The 23,964-nt window shown below is 41.7% G+C and overlaps 1 protein-coding gene across 4 annotated transcripts in view; it reads right to left on the bottom strand.

Annotated features, from left to right (window-relative positions):
* LOC309704685 (uncharacterized protein) overlaps window positions 1-19,021 on the bottom strand; it is a 31,925-nt gene extending 12,904 nt beyond the window's left edge. For 2 of the 4 annotated variants that reach the window (XM_082530038.1, XM_082530039.1), the window contains exons 1-8: window positions 6,911-7,560; window positions 2,051-2,116; window positions 1,679-1,738; window positions 1,307-1,366; window positions 1,094-1,195; window positions 902-995; window positions 622-657; window positions 303-335 (exon numbers count right to left, since the gene is read on the bottom strand). In XM_082530038.1, coding sequence (XP_082386164.1) covers window positions 303-335; window positions 622-657; window positions 902-995; window positions 1,094-1,195; window positions 1,307-1,366; window positions 1,679-1,738; window positions 2,051-2,116; window positions 6,911-7,372 — 913 coding nt within the window. In that variant the 5' untranslated portion in view covers window positions 7,373-7,560. Of the gene's footprint in view, window positions 1-302; window positions 336-621; window positions 658-901; window positions 996-1,093; window positions 1,196-1,306; window positions 1,367-1,587; window positions 1,630-1,678; window positions 1,739-2,050; window positions 2,117-6,910; window positions 7,561-18,959 lie in introns of those variants that run through there. The other 2 variants (XM_082530040.1, XM_082530041.1) reach the window with 2 other exon arrangements.
* Window positions 19,022-23,964: the final 4,943 nt, after the last annotated feature.

The following is a 23,964-nucleotide window of genomic DNA, read 5'->3' as shown; positions in this document are numbered from 1 at the left end:
GAGTGAAAGCCTGATTCAAGAAAGTGGGGAAATAAATAAGATGCAAAAGTTATTACACAAAAAGAGCTGAAGTATATTTTAAGATGGGAAACAGCAGTAGTGCGGCAGTCGGCGTGATTTATAAGATCTAACATCAGCTAGAAGCAAAACACAAACATGTACTGTTTCAGCATTAATATCCAGTCCAAGCCAACTTTATTTCTGGAGCACTTTAAAATCATCTTTGACCAAAGTGCTTTCCAGTAAAAAACAATGAGAAAAGTAAAACTGTGACAAAACTATAAATAAAATGTGTTTCCTACCTGGGGTGGCAGAATCTTCCCCACAGACTTTTTCTAAACAAAAAAAGAAAAAAAGAAAGAAAAATACAAGCAACAAGTTGTGAATTTTAAAATCAGCACACCGAAACAAAACAAGAGGAAATGTGGATGTAGGTCTCAGTACCTGTACACACATCCACACTGACAGACACAATAGCAGCATGGATACACATCACACACACACACACACAAAGTCTTGATGTTTTGAATGTCTCTGTTCATGGTGTGTGTGTGTGTGTGTGTGTGTGTGTGTGTGTGTGTGTGTGTGTGTGTGTGTGTGTGTGTGTGTGTGTGTACTTACTGTATACTTCACAGACTTCAGGTGGTTTTGTTTTATCTTTGGTGAAAAGAAGAAAAATGTTAGCGGTAAGAACCAGAAGTTCATTTTAGGTTTATTGTAGGAGATCCACATTTTACGGTTTGAGGAAGACCTGCTCCTTTTCTTTCTCTGAATTTCTAAAACGTCTAAGCTCGTTACAACAGTCGGTGTCACAGTGTTGCTTCTCACAAAGACATTCAAGCAGCAAGTCTTTAAACTAACCACAGCTGAATGTTAGACAAGTATCAAAATGAGGCGATACCTCGTAGACCCTTGGCTATATTTGTCAAGCACATGAAGTGGTAGAAAGGGACACTGATGTTCTCATCCGCCTCGTTACATGGCGGTTTATAGTCCTGCAGGACAAACAACATGTTTATCAGATATAATCCTTGTTTAACCTGAGCAGGAAAAAACAAACAAAACTTGAAGAAGAAGAGATTTTTTTCCTTGCCATGTTATTCTCGTCCTTAAAACAGTCCCGTAGAAAGCAGGTATTTTCTGTTTTGCTGTTATCACAGTCTTCAGCTTCCGTTAAACTACATACAATGATGTCCTGCAATGAAAGAAGGGCACATTTATCATTAACCAAATATAAGTCACTCCAACATAAACTTAAATACATTTGGACATTTTCTAGTTTTTAAACAATGTTTCACAAAGTTACCTCAGACTTGTTCATTATTTTGACAGGAATATTCTCTGGCAGCTCACTTGATGCGTTTGCCTTCCAAGTACAGAGAGATGGTAAAGAAGCAAAAGACATCATTAGTTATATATTTGTTTATTATTAGTGAGTGATCATCACAACTAAAACTGCAACATGTCCAAAGAGAGTTAAATATACAAACACACAAATCTGCTGGGGTTAGAGGCTCCCAGAGGGCTGCAGGTTGTCAAAAGCCTGATCCCAAAACCCAAATCTGATTTATATCATCCTCATATTACCTTTTATCTTAGCAGCCTTGTCATCCAGCATTAGAGATCAGCCTATTAAGAAATTATAATAATTAGGGAAAAGAACATGTTTTTTTCTTACCAATCCTTTTTTTGTGAAGTGGTCCATACAACCTGCTTTTGATGGCTCGATCGGGATTACCTGGTAGACAAAAGGTTGTTTAATTAGACGGACAGAATTACCACCATATAATGAACATAACTTGTATAACACTATATAAACTAAACTAATGCAGATGTAAATTTAAGGAGGACAGGCTACCAAAAAAATGACAAATGAGTACTTTAGGTCTCATAGCTTTTTAATAAAACCAGAAGTTACAGTAATCAACAAAACATTAAAACTAAAAACATTCGCGCGCCTCTTGAAACTATTAAGTTCGGATCACCAAGAGCACATTTTACAGCACTTATATAAAAGCAAATAGAGTAAAACTGCAAAGAGAACACTCACACTTAAAAGCAACAGGCAGAGAAAACAGCCGTGTGACGTCATGATGCCCTCTGTGATCTTTGCAAACTACAGTGAAACAAAAAAAAGCAGGAGAAAGGTATATTATGGACACAGACACACAGAAGATTTAAACAGATTTAAATAATAAACAATAATAAAACAAAACCGATAAAACTTGTTTCCGTGGCCAGTGCTTTGCAAAAGCAAAGTGTTCACATTTTAAACATCATCTTGATGACATGTTAAGGCTTCAGGGTTAGATCAGTGTTGTAACGACTTCCATTTAGAAAGTCGTTGAGAGAAGAAGTAGGATTTGATGTGCCATACGAAGTCCATTATGAAAACTAGTTGTCTTTGAGGATGCTGATTTCATGAAAGTAAAATGTCAGCAGTTAATAGACAAAAGCTCAGATGACACAATCAACAGGCAGGTCAACAATATCTGAGGCCTTCTCCCTCTCCCACCATCCCATCGCAGGGAGGATCTCCGCTGGTCTTGGACATGATAAATATTGTTTATTAAAAGAAGCTAAAGCTTAGGGCTTTGACCAAGTAGCTATAACACTGATATGATCTCTAAATATGTCCCATGATGTTATCAACACAGCTTTTCTCCAAACTGCGTTCTCTTTTTGTGAACAGCAAGTGACTCTGAGTGCTCTGCAAGAGCATCTTTTAAGTATACACTGTGAAAGCTATGCACTGCAGGCATTTCTTGTTTTAGCACAGACAGCTGACTGTCACACTCTGAGAATGGCTTAAAGGTAAGTGTAGTCAGCTCCACAAATCATGAAAAATAGCATTTACATAAATGTACATGAAGGGCAGAGAAACAATCAGTTCATGTGTATCATTTCACGTTGTATTGGGCTGTAGTATAGGCTGAAACCTGCGGTTAACATCCAAAACTAAATCATATAATCATTTAATCATATAAGCATAAAACACATGTTCAATCTGAATTTATCCAAGGACGAGGGATCAGGAAGGCTGGACAGATGTGAGTATGGATGGTGTACCAGGAAGAGGGGATAAGGCAAAAGAAGGAGTCCAAGTTGAACCGAGGCAAGCAGAAGAAGAAGAAACAGGCGTACAATCCTGAGCCAAAGAGACGATACAGCCAGGACGAGAGAGGGGAGGAGACACTTCCCTGAGATTATTCCCAGTGGTACCCATATTAAAATGTCAGAAGTTCAATAAAAGTTGGAAAAGAAAATGCTGTGTCATGTAAAAATGATAATAATCTTTTGAATGAGTATTGAGCAATGTCGCTTTAAAAATGCAATGAACTAACTTGTGCTTATCAGATTTAATTTAGCAAAGAGGATTTTTTTCCAGTGCACTGTTGAACTTCATGCAATTTTTTTTGTATGTGCATTTAGACAAATTCAGCACAGCTGCATGAGCGGCGTTCACACAGAATGAATATTACCTGAGTAAAGACTTTTTTTGTTTTCTTCTTTGATGCCTTCAAAGTTATTTTGACTTGATTTGTGGGATAGACTCCTGAAAACCAGCCAATTCATTTATGTCCTCTGTAATGGGTGTTTGTTTTTGGTCTACATCTTTTGACTTATCTGTGCTACACTAAGTCCTGATGTAATAAGGGGCGTAAGGGGCGATCGTGGCTCAAGAGTTGGGAGTTCGCCTTGTAATCGGAAGGTTGCCGGTTCGAGCCCCGGCTTGGACAGTCTCGGTCGTTGTGTCCTTGGGCAAGACACTTCACCCGTTGCCTACTGGTGGTGGTCAGAGGGCCCGGTGGCGCCAGTGTCCGGCAGCCTCACCTCTGTCAGTGCGCCCCAGGGTGGCTGTGGCTACATTGTAGCTTGCCATCACCAGTGTGTGAATGTGTGCGTGAATGGGTGGATGACAGGTTGTGTAAAGCGCTTTGGGGTCCTTAGGGACTAGAAAAGCGCTATACAAATACAGGCCATTTACCATTTAATTGTCACGGTTCTGGGCCTGTTGGACCCAGTATTTTGAGTTTATTATGTTTTGGTTTAATTTTGCATCATGGATTGTTTTCTTGTTCAGTACCACATAAATATAGTACACGCCCAGGAAAATGTAGCCACATGTGCAAAAATATCTGAGACTGCAGAGGTGAAGCAGGAAATAAACGTGAGAGACTTTATCTCCAACTCCAGAAGTGGATCAATGAATTCACCATGCACTTGGACAGTAGGCTGTGAGTATGCAGTGTCCTCAAAGCATATTCCACATGTCTTTTGCAATTTTCCAGCAGGCCCATGATTTAAAACTAACTACATAAACTGATAAGTGACCTCTTTGTTTTTAAAGTGACATGAAGGAACTTCTAAAAGTCTGGCCAACTTAATATTCATTCAGCGTCCTCATCAGTCCCACTGCTTACCATGACTACTGAAGAAGCACCTTTTGGTAATATGTGTTTTTAAGTTTTTCATTATATGTTATTAACTTATAGTTGAAGTATATCTGTACACAAAGGCTAAAATTTACAGAAAATATAGACGATATAAAGGGTTGCACAACAGTTAAGGTAAACAAACACAATATATAAATATTAACACAATCTCAGAAATGTTAGTCTTGACCTCTTCAGAAAATATAGTTTTCACTCGGTCATATAAAGAATCAGTCAGTTTAAAGGTCAGTAAATCTGAGCAGAGACTAATACAATACATGAGTTTCCTGGGGGTGTCAAGACACAGAAAATTATCATTGTTTTGATGATCTGCCGACAGATATTGTGCAGAAGTGAAAACAGTGGCGTCTCATGGCACTAGAGATGGACTGATCCGATATTAGCTATTGGTATCTGTCCGATACTGACCTAAATTACTGGATCAGATATCACAGAGAAATAAAAAATGTAAACTGATCCATTAAATTTCACAAAAGCACCTCACAAAACCTCACAAAACAAAAAGCTCATGACCATAGCACGTCAGAGCAGGATGCCTTGTGGTGTAATCTATATTGGTGAATATCATGCGCCACTAGGGGGCAGTACTTACCCTTCTAGACAGGAGGTGATGCTATGTCATGAACATAGAGTGAGCTGGAATAAAGATGGTGGGATTCCACGTTATCGCCTAAATGAGGAGTTTTATTAAAAGAGCCCAACGCAACATGGTGTCAGAAGTGCACTCGCTCTAAGCGGCGAAGAGAGACAGTGGAAAAAAATAACCGTCAGCTTGGCGAACGGCTAGTGACGAAAATGACGGAGCAAGCAGCAGCATTACCGGCGACTCCTGGCCCGGTTACGGCAGCTCCACCAGCGGCTACTTTCACCATCAAGCCACCGGAACCGTTCGACTTCGCAAAGCCCCAAGAATGGGAGAAGTGGATCAGACGTTTCGAGCGTTTCAGAATGGCAAGTAATCTGAATGGTTCAACTGATGCTAACCAAGTGAACACATTAGTATACTGCATGGGAGACGAGGCTGACGACGTGCTAAGGGGACTAGACCTAACAGACGGGCAGCGCCAGCAGTACGATGCGGTCAGAAACGCATTTGACAGACATTTTGTCCCCAGAAAGAATGTGATTTATGAAAGAGCAAAGTTTAATAAGCGAGTACAACAGCCAGCGGAAACAGTTGACTCCTTCATAACAGCTCTATATGCTCTCGCTGAAAACTGTGAATATGGTGAACTCCACGATGAACTTTTGAGGGATAGGCTCGTTGTGGGTCTTAAAGATTCATCACTGTCGGAGAGAATGCAGCTCAACAAAGATTTGACGCTAACCAAAGCTATCACAATGGCGAGACAATCTGAGGAAATAAAAAGACAGCAAACTGACCTCAGAGGCGAAAGCAGCACAGGCAAAACAGCCATGGACGCCGTGCATGTCAGAAAGTCACAGCCCAATAAATTCAGAAGCAGAGAGCAAAAGCAGTTCAAGCCACGAAAACCACAAATAACAAAACAAGAAAATAAAACGTGTTTTAAATGTGGAAAAACACAGATGCACCCAGCAGCACAGTGCCCAGCTAAAAATGCAGAATGCCACAACTGCGGGAAACGTGGACACTACGGGAGAGTTTGTAGGTCTACAGCTGTGCATGAGGTGGCAGACTGTGCAGATGGACTCTTCCTAGGTGAACTGGATTCAGGAGAAGACCCGTGGCTTGCTAACATCTGCGTGAGAGGCAAAAGCATGACTTTCAAATTAGACTCGGGGGCAGATGTCACAGCTATCTCAGAAGAGACATTCAAAGACATTAAGCAGCCAAATGAGCATCTGCAAAAAGCTGAAAAGCCACTGTATGGACCAGGAGGTGCAGCACTGACCGTGCTTGGGTCCACAAAGGAGGACATTTCCTACAGTGACAGGAGCACTGCAGAGACAATCTATGTAGTCAGAAATCTGCGTGTAGCTCTCTTAAGCAGGACAGCTTCTGTGAGACTGAAACTAATTGCCCGAATGGACAATGTTGACCTTGAGACAGTGAAGAAAGCGTACCCGAAGCTATGGGATGGGCTCGGGCTTGTTCAAAAACCGTACACGATTAAGCTGAAGCCCGACGCTAAACCTTATTCACTGAAAGTGCCCAGGCGTGTTCCGCTCCCACTACTGGGCAAAGTCAAAGCAGAGCTACAGAGGATGGAACAGTTGGGGGTGATCAGTCGTGTGGAGGAGCCCACAGACTGGTGTTGCGGCATGGTCGTAGCCCCTAAAAAGGACAAAGAGACAGTCCGCATCTGCGTGGACATGACACCTTTAAATGGGTCGGTGTGTCGTGAAAGATATATTCTTCCCTCTGTCGACCAAACACTAGGCATGCTCACAGGGGCGCAGTATTTCTCCAAGCTCGATGCTAACATGGGCTTTTGGCAAATACCGCTGTCCAAAGAATCTGCTCTCCTCACCACGTTTATTACGCCATTTGGGAGGTACCATTTCAACCGTCTGCCATTTGGTATTTCCAGTGCACCAGAGCATTTCCAAAACATGATGGTGACAGAAGTGACAGCCGGCCTCGCGGGAGTCGTATGCCACATGGACGACATCCTGGTCTGGGGATCTACGAGAGAGGAGCACGACATGAGACGCCACGCTGTCCTCGACCGTGCAGAGAAGGCAGGCGTCACCCTGAACATGTCAAAATGTGAGTTTGGCAAAAGAGCAGTGAAATTCTTAGGATTCATTGTGTCATCTGAAGGCATGAGCCCCGACCCTGACAAAACTAGCGTGGTGCAGAAGATGAAAGAGCCAAGCACTGTGAGTGAGCTTAGGAGCTTCTTAGGAATGGTGAACCAGCTGGGGAAATTCATCCCAAACCTTTCTGAAAAAGACAAACCACTGAGAGACTTGCTTTCAACTAAAAACATGTGGTACTGGGGGCATGAGCAACAAAACGCCTTTAACAGTTTAAAACAAGAACTGTCATCTGCACCAGTGCTACAGCTCTACAACCCAAACAAACCCCAGAAGATCTCAGCAGATGCTTCTTCATACGGGTTGGGGGCAGTCTTACTACAGAAAGACAATGACGTGTGGTCACCTGTCGCGTATGCCTCGCGATCATTGACAGCCAAAGAGCAGCGCTATGCTCAGCTGGAAAAAGAAGCGCTAGCGCTCACCTGGGCCTGTGAAAGATTCAGTGACTTTATTCTAGGGCTACACTTTGAGCTTGAGACAGACCATAAGCCACTAAGATAAGATAAGATAAGATAAGATAACTCTTTATTGTCATTGCACAGTCATACATAGTACAGTAGTACAATGAAATTGGAAAAACTGTCCTACGTCGGCACTACATATAACACAACACGACACGATATGACACATCACAACGTAACAAACAACACAACACAGTATATTAACTTAGTATAAAAAAGAAGAATAAGTGTATGTGTATTGCACACTGTTATTATTGCACATTAATTATTATTGCACCTTGTTATAAATATAAATATTATTGTTATCGTTTTAAACATTGTTACCTCCCCCTAAAAAGTCCAGGGAGGTATCCAGTCAGGTCAGCTATTTACATTGATCAGGGCTATTGCCCTGTTGTAAAAGCTGTCCTTGAGTCTATTTGTTCGGGACCTCAGCAGCCTGAACCTCCTGCCAGACGGCAGCAGCTTAAACACCCGGTGTCCTGGGTGTGTGCAGTCCCGTAGGATGCTGCGTGCCCTCTTGAGACAGCGAGTGCTGTACAGGTCCTTCAGGGAGGGAAGAGGATGTCCAATGATTTTTTGGGCCATGTTGATGACCCTCTGGAGTGCCTTTCGGTGTGCTGTGGTGCAGCTGGAGAACCACACACCGATGCAATATGTCAGCACACTTTCAATGGAGCAGCGGTAGAAGACGGTCAGCAGCTCCTCCTTCAGGTCCATTTTTCTGAGGATTCTCAGAAAGTGGAGACGCTGTTGGGCCTTCTTTAAGACCGCAGAGGTGTTAGAGCTCCATTGGAGGTCTGTGTCTATGTGCACACCCAGAAACTTGAAACTGGAGACCCTTTCCACGCACTCCCCGTTGATGCTGACAGGCTGCAGCTCGGACTTCCTCCTTCTGAAGTCAACTACCAGTTCTTTTGTTTTGGTGGTATTGAGGTCCAGGTTGTTGTCTGCACACCAATCTGACAGCCTCTGAACTTCAGCTCTGTATGCAGTCTCATCTCCCCCTGAGATGAGCCCCACCACAGTGGTATCATCTGCAAACTTGATGACTGTGTTGTCTGGGTGGGAACTAACACAGTCATGTGTGTACAGAGTGTACAGTAGGGGACTCAGTACACAGCCTTGTGGAGAGCCGGTGTTGAGGCTGAGGGCTGAGGAAAGATGAGGCCCCACTCTAACTCTCTGTACACGGTCTGAGAGGAAGTCTCTGATCCAGCGGCAGGTGGTGGAAGGAAGTCCAATTTCCAGCAGTTTATCTATTAGTCTGTCCGGGAGTATCGTATTGAAAGCAGAGCTAAAGTCAACAAAGAGCAGCCTGGCGTAACGGCCCTGCACTTCCAGGTGAGAGATGGTGGTGTGGAGCGTTGTAGCAATGGCATCTTCAGTTGATCTGTTAGCTCTGTATGCAAACTGGAGCGGGTCGAGTGTGGGTGGCAGGCAGGACATGATGTGACGTCGGACCAGTTTCTCAAAGCACTTCATTATAACAGGTGTTAGTGAGCCTACTCGGAGGACAAGCCCTGGATTTGCTTCCACCGCGGATACAGAGATTCCGCATGCGCCTGATGAGGTATTCTTACACTATAAGGCACATTCCAGGCAAAAGCCTCACCACAGCCGACACGCTGTCACGGTTGCCGTTGGCAGGCAACGTGATTCCCAGAGACAATGACCTTATGGAGGACACTGATATCTACGTTGACACAGTGCTGGAGGGCCTTCCTACTAGCAGCAAATACCTTTCAGATCTCCGTGAGCAGCTGCAGTCTGACAGCGTCTGTTCGCAAGTCATGAAGTACTGTGCAGAGGGCTGGCCGGACAGGAACCAGCTGCAGGGAGTGGTAAAGCACTACTGGTCTGAAAGAGCAGTTTTGAGTGTACACAATGGACTACTACTGAGAGGTACAAGGTTGGTCATACCTGCAAACATGCGAAACGCAGTTCTGGACAAAATACACGAGGGACACCAAGGAGTAGTCAAGTGTAGAGAACGTGCGCGACAAGCAGTGTGGTGGCCAGGCCTGAGTAACCAGATCGGTGAACTTGTCCTTAAGTGCAGGCTGTGCATTCAGGAGAGAGTTAATGTGAGGGAACCTCTTATGCCCACACGTTTACCTGAGAGGCCATGGCAGAACTTAGGAGCTGATCTGTTCACACTAAAAGACAAAAACTATCTGTTAGTAGTGGATTACTTCTCGAGATATGTCGAGATTGCTCAACTCAGTCCAACTCGTTCAGCCAATGTGATTGTGCATTTAAAGTCAATATTTGCACGCCATGGAATCCCTGAAGTATTGATCACCGATAATGGGCCACAATTTGCATGTCAAGAAATCAGAGACTTTGCAAAGGACTACTGTTTTGAGCATGTTACCAGTAGTCCCAGGTACCCGCAGAGCAACGGCGAAGCGGAGAGAGGCGTCCAGACCGTCAAGAATCTCCTCAAAAAGGCTAGCGATCCATACAAGGCGTTGCTGGCATACAGAACAACAGCACTGGCAAATGGCTACAGCCCGGCTCAACTTCTCATGGGGCGCAGGCTTCGTACTACCTTCCCAATGCTTCCTGAAACCTTACAGCCCCGTCTGCCTGATTTTCAGCAGGTTAGTTGTTCGGAGAGAGAGAAACGGCTGAGACAAACCGAAAGTTTTAACAAGAGACATAGAACAAGAGAACTGGATAAATTGGTGCCAGGACAACCAGTCTGGATCACGGACGCAAGAGCACAGGGCACAGTGACAGCAGTCCACCCGACTCCACGATCGTACGTCATCAGTGGGCCCCAAGGGACAATTAGAAGGAACCGCAGTCATCTTGTGCCGATCCCGCAAACAGAGGCTCAAACCGAAGCCACACAGATCCAAGCTACTCCTACAGAGACAGTTTCTGAGCCAAGCGCACCCCATACACCAGGTGTGGTTAGAACCCGGTCTGGTAGGGAGGTGATTAAACCGAAAAGACTTGATCTGTGACGCTGATTGTTTGAAAACGGAAAAGTGTGTTTCAAATGCTAAGTTGTGGTTTTAAGAGTAGCATGTTGAAAAGAAAAAAAGTGTTTATTCTGTTACAGGTTGAAAAGAAAAGAGAAAGTGTTTATTCTGTTACAGGAGGAAAAGAAAAAGTGTTTATGACAATACTGACTTTATGTTTCCTGAAATGTTGGGGTATGCCTGTATTGAAAAAGCTATATGCAGTTATGTTTTGTTTGAAGAACAAAAGAATGTACCAGTCTGACTTCAGTAAGGGGGATGTGGTGTAATCTATATTGGTGAATATCATGCGCCACTAGGGGGCAGTACTTACCCTTCTAGACAGGAGGTGATGCTATGTCATGAACATAGAGTGAGCTGGAATAAAGATGGTGGGATTCCACGTTATCGCCTAAATGAGGAGTTTTATTAAAAGAGCCCAACGCAACAGCCTCACGTGATAGAGCGGCTGTGGCGTGCGAGACCTGTCAGCGGTCACTCCACGGAGCCTCGCTACGTGCTTCCAAACCGGCATTTCATCTTGGAGAAAGCTAACCCAGAGAAGTAAAGCGAGTGTGTAAGTTCATCTCTGAATGTTTGTAAAGCATTCCCACGTTAAGCTTAACAACCGATATATGGAGCGACTGCCTCTCTCTCCCTCCGTCTCCTGTTGCTACTTCAATCATGAAACTGATCTGTCATGGTCATTTTGACCCAGCGTTTGTGTTTCCTTTTGTATCGCCTTGTGTTTTGTGTTAATTCTGATTTTGTATGTGTGGGTTGGTTTTGGTGTTTAGTGTTTTATCATCCCTACCTGTGTCTTTCCTCTGTGTTAACTGGTATTTATTCCACGTCTCTCTGCCAACATTCTCCGTGCATTTTGCTCCTTCTCCCGTGTGTGTTTGGTTTCAGGTTAGGTCTTTAGTTTTCCCCAGTTTAGGTTTGTTTACTCCCCGCTCTGCTCTTCCTGTTTTTGCCACTTTGTCACTTCTGTAAATAAACACTCACTCGCACCCCGGCCAGTACCTGCATTTTGGATCCTTTTTCTCAATACACCACACGACTGCTGCCCCAGTCGTGACATGATCAATGATCAGCTGATCGGCTTTTCTGTCATGAGTCCGTCTCTCTTCTTTGTTTTTGGTCCACTTTGCACCAGAAAGAGGAAACCAGCAGCTGAACAACAGCAGCACGTTTAACCTTGATCAGCTGTTGTTAGAATTTATTTGCTTTCTACACCAGGATCTTTTTCTATGTAGCTGACGGCTGGTAACTGTGCAGGGGCGGATCTAGCAAAGTTTTGCCAAGGGGGCCGATAGGGCATTAACAGGGAAAAGGGGGCACAAAGTCATACTTTTCTTTCTTATTCTCATTTAAAATGTCGAGCTTTTAATAAATAATTATCTGAATCTTACAACCAAAGTTTTCATCTGATGTAAAATGTATAAAAGTCCATTATTGTATATAGTAAATATTAAGTCAAATTTATGACCTAGTAAGCGATAGTACTTTTTCCTTTGGGAAGGTACCATCTGTGCAGTCAATTCTGTTGAATTATTGTAGAAAAATGATTGATTTCTGTGAATTTTTTATTTTTTTATTTTTATTTTTTTACACATGCATTAAATTAAAGTTGATTACGTCAATTAAGCATTATGAGGTGGAGGGTGGCTCCCTATACCAGAATAGGGAGGATGGAGCAGGTTTAAGTTTATTGGATTGATCAGTTTTGCTGAACTATGAAATATTTTGGGTGCAGTGTGTTTTTTGCATACAGGTATAACAGAAAAGCTTTAGTTTTGTTTTGTTTTGTTTTTTTAATCTTCAGTATGAACTTATACAAAGTGCCGCAAGATATTTAAAAAACAACAACAACATTTTATTGATTATAAAAAAGGCTATATTGGATTTATATCGGTATCGGCAGACATCCAAATTTATGATATCGGTTTCGGACATTAAAAAGTGGTATCATGCCATCTCAAAACAGTCCACGCAGGAAGCAACAAAACTTAAAGATTGCCTCCTTACTTCTACTCTTATTCCTAACTTGACATCTGAAATACCTCAGAGCTGACAAGTCTCAGACTTGCAAAGAGTGATGGTTCCTACCGCTCTCCCACAGTGTGGGAGTTTTTCAGATCATGTTGTTCGAACAGTTCAAGCTCCCCTAACTGTGGCATTGCCTGTCAGCAGTGCATCTTATGAAAGGCCCTTTTCTGCTGAAAGGATAATCAAAAGTCATTTGCGATGAACAGTGACTGAGGACAGACTATCCAATAAGTCTACACTCCTTCCTTATATGAAAGACATTTAGAATTTAGAATTTAAATGCAAGTCAAAGCCTAAGAGGACTCAAATATTATTAAAGATTTCAAACAGTAGACTAAACAGAAGCAAGTGCTAAATTGATTTTAGTATGTAATTCAGGAGGATCGACAATCACAGCCTTGTTGGAGTTTAAAACATGGCAAAAGTGGACAACAATGGACAGCCAATCCAGCCGGCAAGGCTTAAAAGACGTGTAACTAAGTGTTGTCTGCATAAAAATGATGAGAAAATGTCATTAAAAGATTGAAGGATCAAAGCAGAAGGAATAACGTTGACAAAAAAAAGAACGCACCCAGGATTAAACCTTGTGGTCTCATGGTCTCATTGGAGCTTTTGAGCCCAAAAACACAGCCACGAATAAAGAATGGCACCAAAACACCCTCCAACAGCAACTTCTTCCAACCATCCAACAACAGTTTGGTGAAGAACAAAGCATTTTCCAGCACGGTGGAGCACCGTGCCATAAGGCAAAGGTGATAACTAAGTGGCTCAGGGAACAGAACATTGAAATTTTGGGTCCATGGCCTGGAAACTCCCCAGATCTTAATCCCATTGAGAACTTGCGGTCAATCCTCAAGTGGCGGGTGGACAAACAAAAACCCACGAATTCTGACAAACTCCAAGAAGTGATTATGAAAGAATGGGTTGCTATCAGTCAGGATTTGGCCCAGAAGTTGATTGAGAGCATGCCCAGTCGAATTGCAGAGGTCCTGAAAAAGAAGGGCCAACACTGCAAATACTGACTCTTTGCATAAATGTCATGTAATTGTCGATAAAAGCCTTTGAAACGTATGAAGTGCTTGTAATTATATTTCAGTACATCACAGAAACAACTGAAACAAAGATCTAAACGCAGTTTAGCAGCAAACTTTGTGAAAACTAATATTTGTGTCATTCTCAAAACTTCTGGCCATGACTGTACATTATTATCATTGTTTTATGTCACATGACAGGACTGGCTTCTAAGTACTTTGCCAAGCAGCCGACGCGCTCTGGCAGGACTCTTGCTTTCACAACACTTTATAATGATAGTTTATCTTTGTTTTTACACACATAAAAAAGCAGATATGTGAAACATACTTGTGGTTACTTGTAGTTTGCTCAATCAGTAGTGCTTTTTGATATTGGCGACATGGGCGGTTGCCCAGGGCGGCATCACAGGCATCGGCAACCCTCGGTGTGCCTGCTCGCTGCTGAAGTCAAAGTAAACTTTATTGTCATCTCCGCTACATACAGTCCAGTATATAGAGAGACGAGACAACGAGGCTCCAGTTACAGCAGTGCAAGTAAACAAACAATAAATATAAGAAGAGTAAGAAAATAAATATATACTTCAGGACTCGGGGTAAAGGATCAATAACAATTTAAAATTTATAATTTACAGTTTGATGATTTAAAGTCTCACACACAACCCGTCGAAAGGGGAGGGGCCGGCTGCTTCCAAACAGAGCACATTTCATTTATAATGTAAATCCAAGCCCATCATGTATTCATGATTTGAATCCTGATTTGTGCAAAATACCAGAAATAAAGACAAAGTGAATCTGTGAACTAAGGTGTAGGGTTGTTAGGTTATGTTGTGGTGATCCTCGGGTTGGGGGATTTGTGTTCATACTGGAGTGCAAAATTAAAACCAATGGAAGATGGACAAGAAAAGTTCAAAGCCATCAGGTCCTCAGTTTAGAAAAAAGAGAAAAGAAGAGGAGGAGAAACGAGCAACAGATACAGGTAAGCAGATGTGTGATTAGATAATGGCAGGTCATCCTGAAACAATCAGAATCAGAATACTTTATTAATCCCGAAGGAAATAATGTGGGTTACAGTTGCTCCAAGAAGAAATTCTAAAAATAGTAACAGTAACAGACTGAACTCCAACCAATACATTATGTTACAGATGTTACACATTTAAGAAATAGCACTAATATACGCAGATAACTCAATTATAATTATGAAGGATTAACAGAGGGGATTATAAATAAAGATCAAGAAAATTGACAAGAATATTACAGAGTAGAAAAGAGCGTGTGTAAAAAGGATGTAACCATTGCAGTGTTTACAGTGTGTTAGATGGAGGAGCTGTACAGGGAGATGGCCACGGGCAGGAATGACTTCCTGTGTCGTTCGGTGGTAATCTCTGGCTGTATCCCAATTCAGGGTCTGCAGCCTTAAAGTACGCAGCCTTGACGGTCCACAAGGGCCGCGTACTCAAAGACCACTAAGGCCGGAAGTGCGAGGCTTGTGAAATGGGACGGTCTAGCCTCCGTCGCGCTGCCCAGGTTGCCTAGCAACCATGATACTAACAGCTGGAAACGTTTCATACAGCTGTGTTTGACAGAAATGAAGGAGAAAATCTTTTGTTCATTTGTTTGTTTGTTTCTACATGAGCTTTGATTTGATAAGTATCTGAGGCTGAGACCACAGGACTGTAAACATGATTGTTGGGCTTCATTTCTGTACTGAACACTCATTTAAGATTAGCTAGTAAATAACAATCAGCTAATGTTGTTCATGAGACTAAAGTCATCTGAGACTAAAGAAATGAAGGACGCATTTCGAGCAGCCTTTGTATTGGGACAGCCTTCGTCGCGTCGCTGTGACGTAATCGGCCTTAAAATGCGGCCTTTAAGACTGCAGACCCTGAATTGGGATACGGCCTCAGTCTCTCACTGAAGGCTAGGACCGCCCCTGTGCTCAGTATAATAAGGTGATCCATGTCCCCCTTTCATCAGTGTTAATTAGTTCATGAACAGCTCTAACATTTGTCTCTGTGCTGGTAAATCACTGCATACAAATTAATGACAGAGTAAATCAAGGCATTCATTATTGGGATCCACGGCACCACGCGCCACTAAATGTTAATGCGTTTGTTTTACTTAGCATCAATGTGTTACTGTGCTACAAATGTCCTCACTGTCAGGGTTTTGACTAAAGGCTGTTTTTATTGTTTCTGCACTCCACACATCACGAGTCTGCATCTCTGATGGGGTGTGGGGGTTGAATGGCACCATAGACGTATCACAAGAAGATTTGTTGAATGTGTTTGGCTGGATAAGTAAAAACAACATGATCTTAAATGTATCTAAATCCAAATCTATGTTAATTGGAAGTAGATTACGCTTAGTCAACAGCCCACAACTAAATCTTTCCATAGCTGTTCCATCATTTGGTCAGCAGCTAATAAGACAGATCTGAACAGACTTCAGTTAGTCGAGAACAAGGCGACCAGATTAGTGTTAAGGTGTTCATACTATACAAATATCAAATAAAATGCATGATAAACTTTCCTGGCTTCCTGTACAAGCTAAATTATACTGTGGCTTAGTTGTATTTTTAAAGAAAGCAATACTGTTAAACACACCACATTTTTTTCTGCTCAGTTGCAGCATCCAGATAAAATACATAATCATACTGATTATTAACAAACCGCAATTTAGTAATTCCTCGAGTTAAAAGCAACTTTTTGAAAAACTCTGTTATATTTAATGCAATTAGAGAATTAGCTTCTATTCATAATTTCAAAAATCACTTAAAAGCCCTGCGACAGACTGGCGACCTATCCAGGGTGTACCCCGCCTCTCGCCCTATGACAGCTGGGATAGGCTCCAGCGCCCCCCGCGACCCTGAAAAGGATAAGTGGAAGTGAATGGATGGATGGATGGCACTTAAAAGCCTATTTAGGCAGCTTTTAATTGTTGTAAATATTGTAAGAGGGAGATGTGATTTGTAATAGAAATTTGTGTATTTTGTCTCAGAGTTATTAATATTTATATGCTCACATTTTCCAAATTGTAAAACCTCACTGTGGATGTAAGAGCCAAATTATGTGGATATTTTGCATCCACTGTTTTGCTTAATATTTTATTTGATTCTATTTCATGGCTTGGGCCCCAGGAAGACTGGCAACCACTGTTGTGGAAGCTAATGGGGTTCCTTATAAATGAACAAATGCTGAAAGCTATATATGCAGGTTTTCAGAACAACATCTCCTCCCATCCAGTGACGCCTGGGAAGGCTTTGAATATTTCAGCAAGATAATGCAAGACCACACACACTGCGTCTGTTACAGCAGCATGACATCATAGTAGAAGAACAGCCTGTCTGCAGTCCAGACTTTTTACCACCTCAAAACATTTGAAGCGTCATAAAACCAAAAATGTATAAAAGCAGACCCAGGACTCCTGAGCAGCTAGAATCCTCCAGGACTCCTCAAACATTCATCTCCAGCATCTGCTTCCTCTGTTCCCAGCCTGTTGTTACAAGAGGAGCAGATGCTATACTCTGGTAAATGTGACACTGTCCAAACAATTTTGAGACACGCTGTAGTTATCGATTTCCAAATGAGCTCTTTTTTCTATATAAATAAAATGAGTGAAATGTCTCAGTTTAAACATTTTTTTCCTTGTTCTGTTGTGTAAATCAGATCGGTAACTGGCAAAGATCAGTCCCAACTTTGGTTTGAGGGGTTTTAAACGATCATCACATAAACTTTTGTTCTTAAACAAGCAAAGATCAGCTGAAGAATCCTCATTTACACCTACATAAAATTTACTTGGGACAGAATATTAAAATTAAACCTTGTTTCACAACAGCTGTACTTTATTTTGAAATTTCTTACTTGGTTACGGCGTTTAAAAAAATTTCAGAAGCAATGACTGAAATCTAAAAATCCCTTTTCCTCCCCACCAGCATAGCCTGCAGCTCTACTATATGGTGAATTTTGACCTTTTGCTGATAACTAAAAATGGTCTTCACTGTGCTTTTCTACAGATAATTGAATATACGCAGAGTAGTCGAGGAGCCTTCCTTCAAATGCTTAGCACGTTAATTACAGCAGAGCACTCTGTAAACAGCAGTAGTCAGTTCCTACAAGGCTGCAACAGGAAGAAAAACTGTGTGCTGTGTGACACAGACCGCACCATAACGAAAGGAGGGGGGACGTTACCCTGGACATGCCAGATATCTGTCTAAAGATCATTTCCATTCACAAAGGGAAAAAAATCAGCTGTTAAATAAATATTATTATAAATAATAACGCAATTGTTTGTTCTGTGTTATCATACCTGTTCTGTGTGCAACACTGTAATCAACCCAATCCTGTTTGGTCACTAAGAATATGTTTTTATTACTGTTCCTAGCAATTTGAGCTCCTGGCCGCAACTCTCATTGCCAAAGGGACTGCAGCTAATCAGTTGATATGCGTTTGACAAACTCCATCGCACCCAGTTTCACCACCAATGCCACCAATTTGGCTGATGACCAAGTTTCGGCAACAAGAGAAAAGTACTTTTCCCTGCTCGTATTTAATGTATCACTGAGTGATTGTTAATCATTGTCTTGACATGAGGACTCAAAGCGGCCAGCAAATTCCTCCAGGGAGACCACCGAAACAACAAGAATGGAAAGGACGTGGGGAAACTCGCGGCACAAACGGGGCTGAGGTGCCAGGATTTTACTGCTTTAACCGCTTGGATATGACCCCAAACTGATTGTTCGAACACGGGAAACATGCAGCAGAAGCATGAATGCTGGTGACCAAGTTCACCACGTATGTGCGTCACGTGGGAAGCGATAATCATGCTGGTAGTTATGATACCCACCTATATCCTTTCTACGTGTTTTCTATCATTGACGGTGAACGGCGACGGGATTTACCCCTTCCCCTCCTGCTCCCCTGCTCCTCGCGCTCCCGTGTGTGTGTGTGTCATACATGAGAAACAGCTGACCTTGAACACAGGTATGGTCTGCTGACAGCGCACACATTGTATGTCTGAGTCTCCCCTTTGCGCAAATTCCACATTACTTTGGTCCGTCACGCTGAGCACAAGATAACTTGACAGCACCTCTGTACCACAGATCAAGCACATTTCTGTCCTCTGTCACCACAGTCCAACTAAGACATGCAAAAGCGATTTCTCAGAAAAGCTAAAGACGGCACATTTCAGCGACACACAGTGAACACACATTTAGAATGCAGAATGCTCTCTGCAGCCTACCTCGCCTTGGAGAGGTGCTGATCCATTCTGGCATCTTTACTTTCACTTTCATCTTATGTAGTCTTAGATGTCGTCATCCTCCGGAGTTTCCACACTACTACCCGGGGTCTATTTAAATAGACTACCTAATTATGTGTGTATACATTTATTTTTACCAGTTAATGGGGATGAGCTTTTGGAAAGTTATGGAACTTCCAAATACTTACTTGGCTCCATCATCTCTATAAGATCAGGACCCGAACACTACTAGACATTTTATACAAATCAACTCTTCCAAGTTTGTGTTTTTCCTTCTGACCAGATGCAGCTCTGGATGCAGCTCTTTTTAACGTATCTGTGTTTATCACTGTGTTCACGTGTCCTTGTCACTAAAACAGACTCTGAAGAATGATTTCGCCAAGTCAGAGCAGCTGTGGCAGTTTGTCTTGAAACAACTACTTCAACGTTTCAAACTTCTTTTTGAAATAAAATTACGACTTTAATCTCGAAGTTTCGACTTTATTCTAAAAATTATCGATATTTTTTCTTAATGTGGCCCAAAGACTCCTTTAGTTATTCTTTATGTCACAGCAATGTGCACTCTTCCCTCCATGGAGGAGCTGAGCCTTATGTATGGAGGAACATTTGTGCCAGTAAGAAACAAACAATAAAATCAGAATAAATCTGTACTTTTTAGTATACTTGCTATCTTATTATATTTTCTATTTGATTCTGTGGAATGAATGATGAGGGAAAGACCTTAAGAATGTGTGTCTATGCTAATCCACTAGTTGAAACATACACTGCTCCAAATTTACTGTACAATGCCCATGTGATGATGACGAGAATAATAAAAGCTAAAAAGAAATATTTTTAAAAAGTGTCCCTGGTGTTTCCCTGTGATCGTTTGGTGATGTGTTTAAACTACCCCAGACTCCCATGAGACGTCCCTGCAGGATAATCAGTACTAGGATGGTTGGTTTCTTCCCATTGTTTGCCCCAGCCTCCTTTTGTGACCTCCTTGGTGAGTTTTTTGATGTCTTCTTGAAGTTATTTATGTAGGCTGGCCCACATCCATTTCCATTCACTCCAGATGCAGCTTATTTGGTCATTTGCTCAGCTGCAAGTGAGGGACGGAGGAGTGGGTGAGAAGTTTGGTGTCAGGGCAGCTTGACCCACACACCTGGCCTCCATCCAGTGTCTCCCCCTTCTGAGGTTGTTTCCGAGGCCAGAGAGGAGAGCAGTGTGTGGTTCTGAGCTGGGAGTGCAGCCGGAAAACTGGACCGTAAAAAGCGCACAGATAAAGGACGTGCCTCGGTCCTTTATCTTCACAATTCTCTCTCTCTCTCACACACACACACACACACACACACACACACACACACACACACACACACACACACCCACCACCACCACCACCAGTCAAATGTTTGGACACACCTTCTCTTTTAATGCTTTTTCTTTATTTTTACTACTTTCTACATTGTAGATACTTACTGAAAACATCAAATATATATGGTATGTTTGATAAGTTTGGTTCCACCTGCCGTGTGTGTGTGTGACGCAGAAAAGGCAAACGGATGACAATGGCTTTTTTAGCCCACTTTATTTATCTTGAGGGAAATTCTTTTATCATGAGCATGCTCACAGCAGCAAGATGAAAAGAAGAAAAAAGAGTGCACAAGAATAGAATAAAATAGAATACAATAAAAATAATAATAATATACCTATCAATAACGTGGCATACGTTGTGCAAAATGAATACCAAAAAAACGCAATCAGGCGTGAATTGGCAAAACTGAACGGAGATTTCCAAAGATGTGGTTAATGAGCTCATTTCTGATTGATCAGTTTTTCAAAAACGCACTGAAACTTTGTTTTTGTTTTTTGATCTAGAGGGTTACCTACTTTTCCACATACGACCTGGTATGTTTGTACAGAACTTGTTTGATTTCACAAATGAAATAATAGTTTTAAAATCTGCCGTTTGTATTTACTTGGATGCCCTTGAATAATAAAATTTGCCTGATCTGAAATGTTTAAAAATCAATAAGAATACTTGTTCACAACAGTGAATTAGCTTCTGCCTTCAACTTCAGGTCTTTGTGTTGTGCTGGTAGAGATGGTCTTTCATCTCTAGTTACTGTTTAAATCTTTATCAAATGTCATGTGACTTCTGAGTAATAAACACCTGGTTCTAATTATAGCAATTCTGGGCTTCTTGTCCAGAGAACAGGTGGGAGCAAGCAGTTTGATCATTTATGATACATTCATGATATTAAGACATCACACACAGACACACACACCAGTGTGGACAGTAAATGTTTTATTTTACACAACACACCACATCCTTCTGCTGAAGGTCGTCAGAGTCCACATGCTAGATTTAAATTAATTTTAGAAAGAAAACAACATACCGAGAAAAAACAAAAACAAACCTCCAGCAACACAAGAAACTGAGGAAACAACACGAGTAGAGACAGAACCATTTACCAGTTTACACACACACACACACACACACACACACACACACACACACACACACACACACACACACACTAACCAACAAGACAAGAAAACAAAAGTATTCTGATCCTAACAGGAAGCCAACTGCTACGACTTTGCTTTCCGTTTTACAGGATCGTCATCCAAACTGTGAGAAGCCTGGCCACAACGAAAACCTTTCTTTCCTAGCGACATTACTTCTTAAAACAAGACCAATTCTGTCTATGCTGCAGCGAAGTCATCACGGCACACGGATGATGGATTTTCAGGCAGGTTGTGGCATCAAACTTTAGGTTTGGTTTTATTTAACAGAAGCTGCAGCAGCAAAGCGATCTCTAAATACCAACATTACCCATTTCCCCAAATACATTTATGGAAACTATTCCTATTATAAAATTAAAAAGTATTTTTGTTTCAGTGTTTCTAGAAAGCAAAAACAAACTGTTTTTGCTTTTGTAAATTCAACCACAAAGCATTTAAAACAAGAAAGGAAACTGAAACCAGTGATGACACCAAGCTGTCTCCTTAAGGTTTCATTTTCTATTGTTGGTTTGGAAAATAATTTATGAAGTTATTAAAATGACTTCCATAAGTATAGAGAGGTAGAGACATTGTAGCTGTAAATTGCAAGCATTTTACTAAACTGTAAAAGGGACATGCAGCTTCATGAAAAGAGGAGGACAGCTAGGCTGCTCTGACAGACGGCAGTCTGAAATATGAGCTAGTTAAACAGAAGCAGAGGCCACTCCGGTTTGAACTCATTACAATATCAAAACCAGAATCTTTACAGCCTTTGAAGTTAGAAATACAGTCAGTGGAAACACGGCAAACGTCTGTCTGAATATTTTGTCAATAATAAGAGACGCACTTTTGCTTTGGACATGTAAACATATCCTGGCACATTTAACAGATGCCAGCTGCACTACAGTCGTACACTTTGTAAAAGTCAGCAGGCATGCCACACATGCAAGGTTTGCTGTAGGAAGTGCACCAATTAAAAAAAAAAAAAAAAAAAAAAAAATAGCGTTGAAACAGTTTTTTCTTGGTGAGCACTTATGTCAGACACATGTGGCTCTGTGGGAAGGAACCACTTCATTGCCCCTGGAAAATAGAAGCATGTCAACAAGTTGGCTCTTCATACTTCCTTCACTCTGCCCTTAACTGATAAGCAGCTCATGTCTGGCATGTACAGACAACAGATACAACTTTGGAAGTGACATGAACCCAAGTACCCAAACGAGTCATTACCCAGAGCAAGAGACAACATTAAATGAAACAGATTAACAATAAATAATTTTTAAAAAATTACAAATGTAATGAGTCAAAAAAACAAACACAGCTGTATTCCCAGCTGCCAACATCTGGACATCACACTGCCATTCCCCCCTTTCCATAACCCCTTAGCAACTGTTGCTACACAAACTTATCAAAAACAAGATTCCCCTTTTTAATCACCGCACTAAGCACACGACACAAAAGAACGTTACTGTTCTGTTCCCATTTTAAACACACGTAAAAGCTGCAGCTTGATGTTGTGAGCAACGGGTAAATGACCACTAGGTCATCCACAGCGATATCTCATCCATTATTACATCTGTTGTGCAGTTTGTTTCTGGCGTTCTCAGCAGTTTCCCAGTAAAGAAAGGAGAACTGAGTCACAACCTTTCAGCTGGGCCAAATACATCACAGTAATGTTTGTTCTAATTACATTGCATTGCCCAAGTTGCGTTTTTGGATAATGTTTGTCCAACTTTATTTTGCTGTTTTACTCGAGCTTCTTGGAGTGGATGGCCTGTGAACGTGAGGAGAGTCAAACTTCAATTTAACAATTCAAACAGGCTTCAAATGATAAGAGACGTTTGAAACTTGTTGCTTGGAGGTCTGAGCCACAGTTCTTCCTTTACTTTACTAGTAGATTTACTCGCTACTTTACACGCTTTAATGAATTCTACGATTCAAATGAATCTTCCATGTTAATCATATATTAAACACCAGAAGCACAACAGAAAGGCTTGCTTTGACAGTTTAGGTACATTTACTGATAATACTTGTGCAACTCTTTGAATGCAGGACTCTTACTTGCACTACTATGAGCAGCGCGTCGCAAGCCTTAGCAGAGTGTGGCTAAGCATCAGCAAAGAGAGCGAAGAAAAAGCTCAAAAGTTAGCAAATAAACTAAAAACACAGCATTTGTTATTTTAAATGTGATGATAATCATTTTAAAATGCAGCTTTGCATGGCTTTGATGGCTTCCCTTAAACTCATCCACATGCAAAGCGATGTATGGCTGAACAGTTGGTCACTAGTGGAGATTCCACAGTCTGGCTGTGATGATGACGCCATCCTGCTTTCCTATGGATGCATAAGTCATTCCTGACAACAGTGGCCAACGTTCTCTCTCCAGCTAAGTAAATTATTAAGTCAGGCTGATGTACTGCTCTTGTCTGGAGTTCAGGTGATCAAACGATTACACCGGGTTTATGGAGACTACACCACTTCCATCCGTCAACACAAATGGCAC

This window comes from Aulonocara stuartgranti (genome assembly GCF_965226115.1).
Source record: "Aulonocara stuartgranti genome assembly, chromosome: 4".
NCBI lineage: Eukaryota > Metazoa > Chordata > Actinopteri > Cichliformes > Cichlidae > Aulonocara > Aulonocara stuartgranti.
Note: the sequence above shows the minus strand (reverse complement) of the source record. Positions and strands in the feature narration are given on the sequence as shown.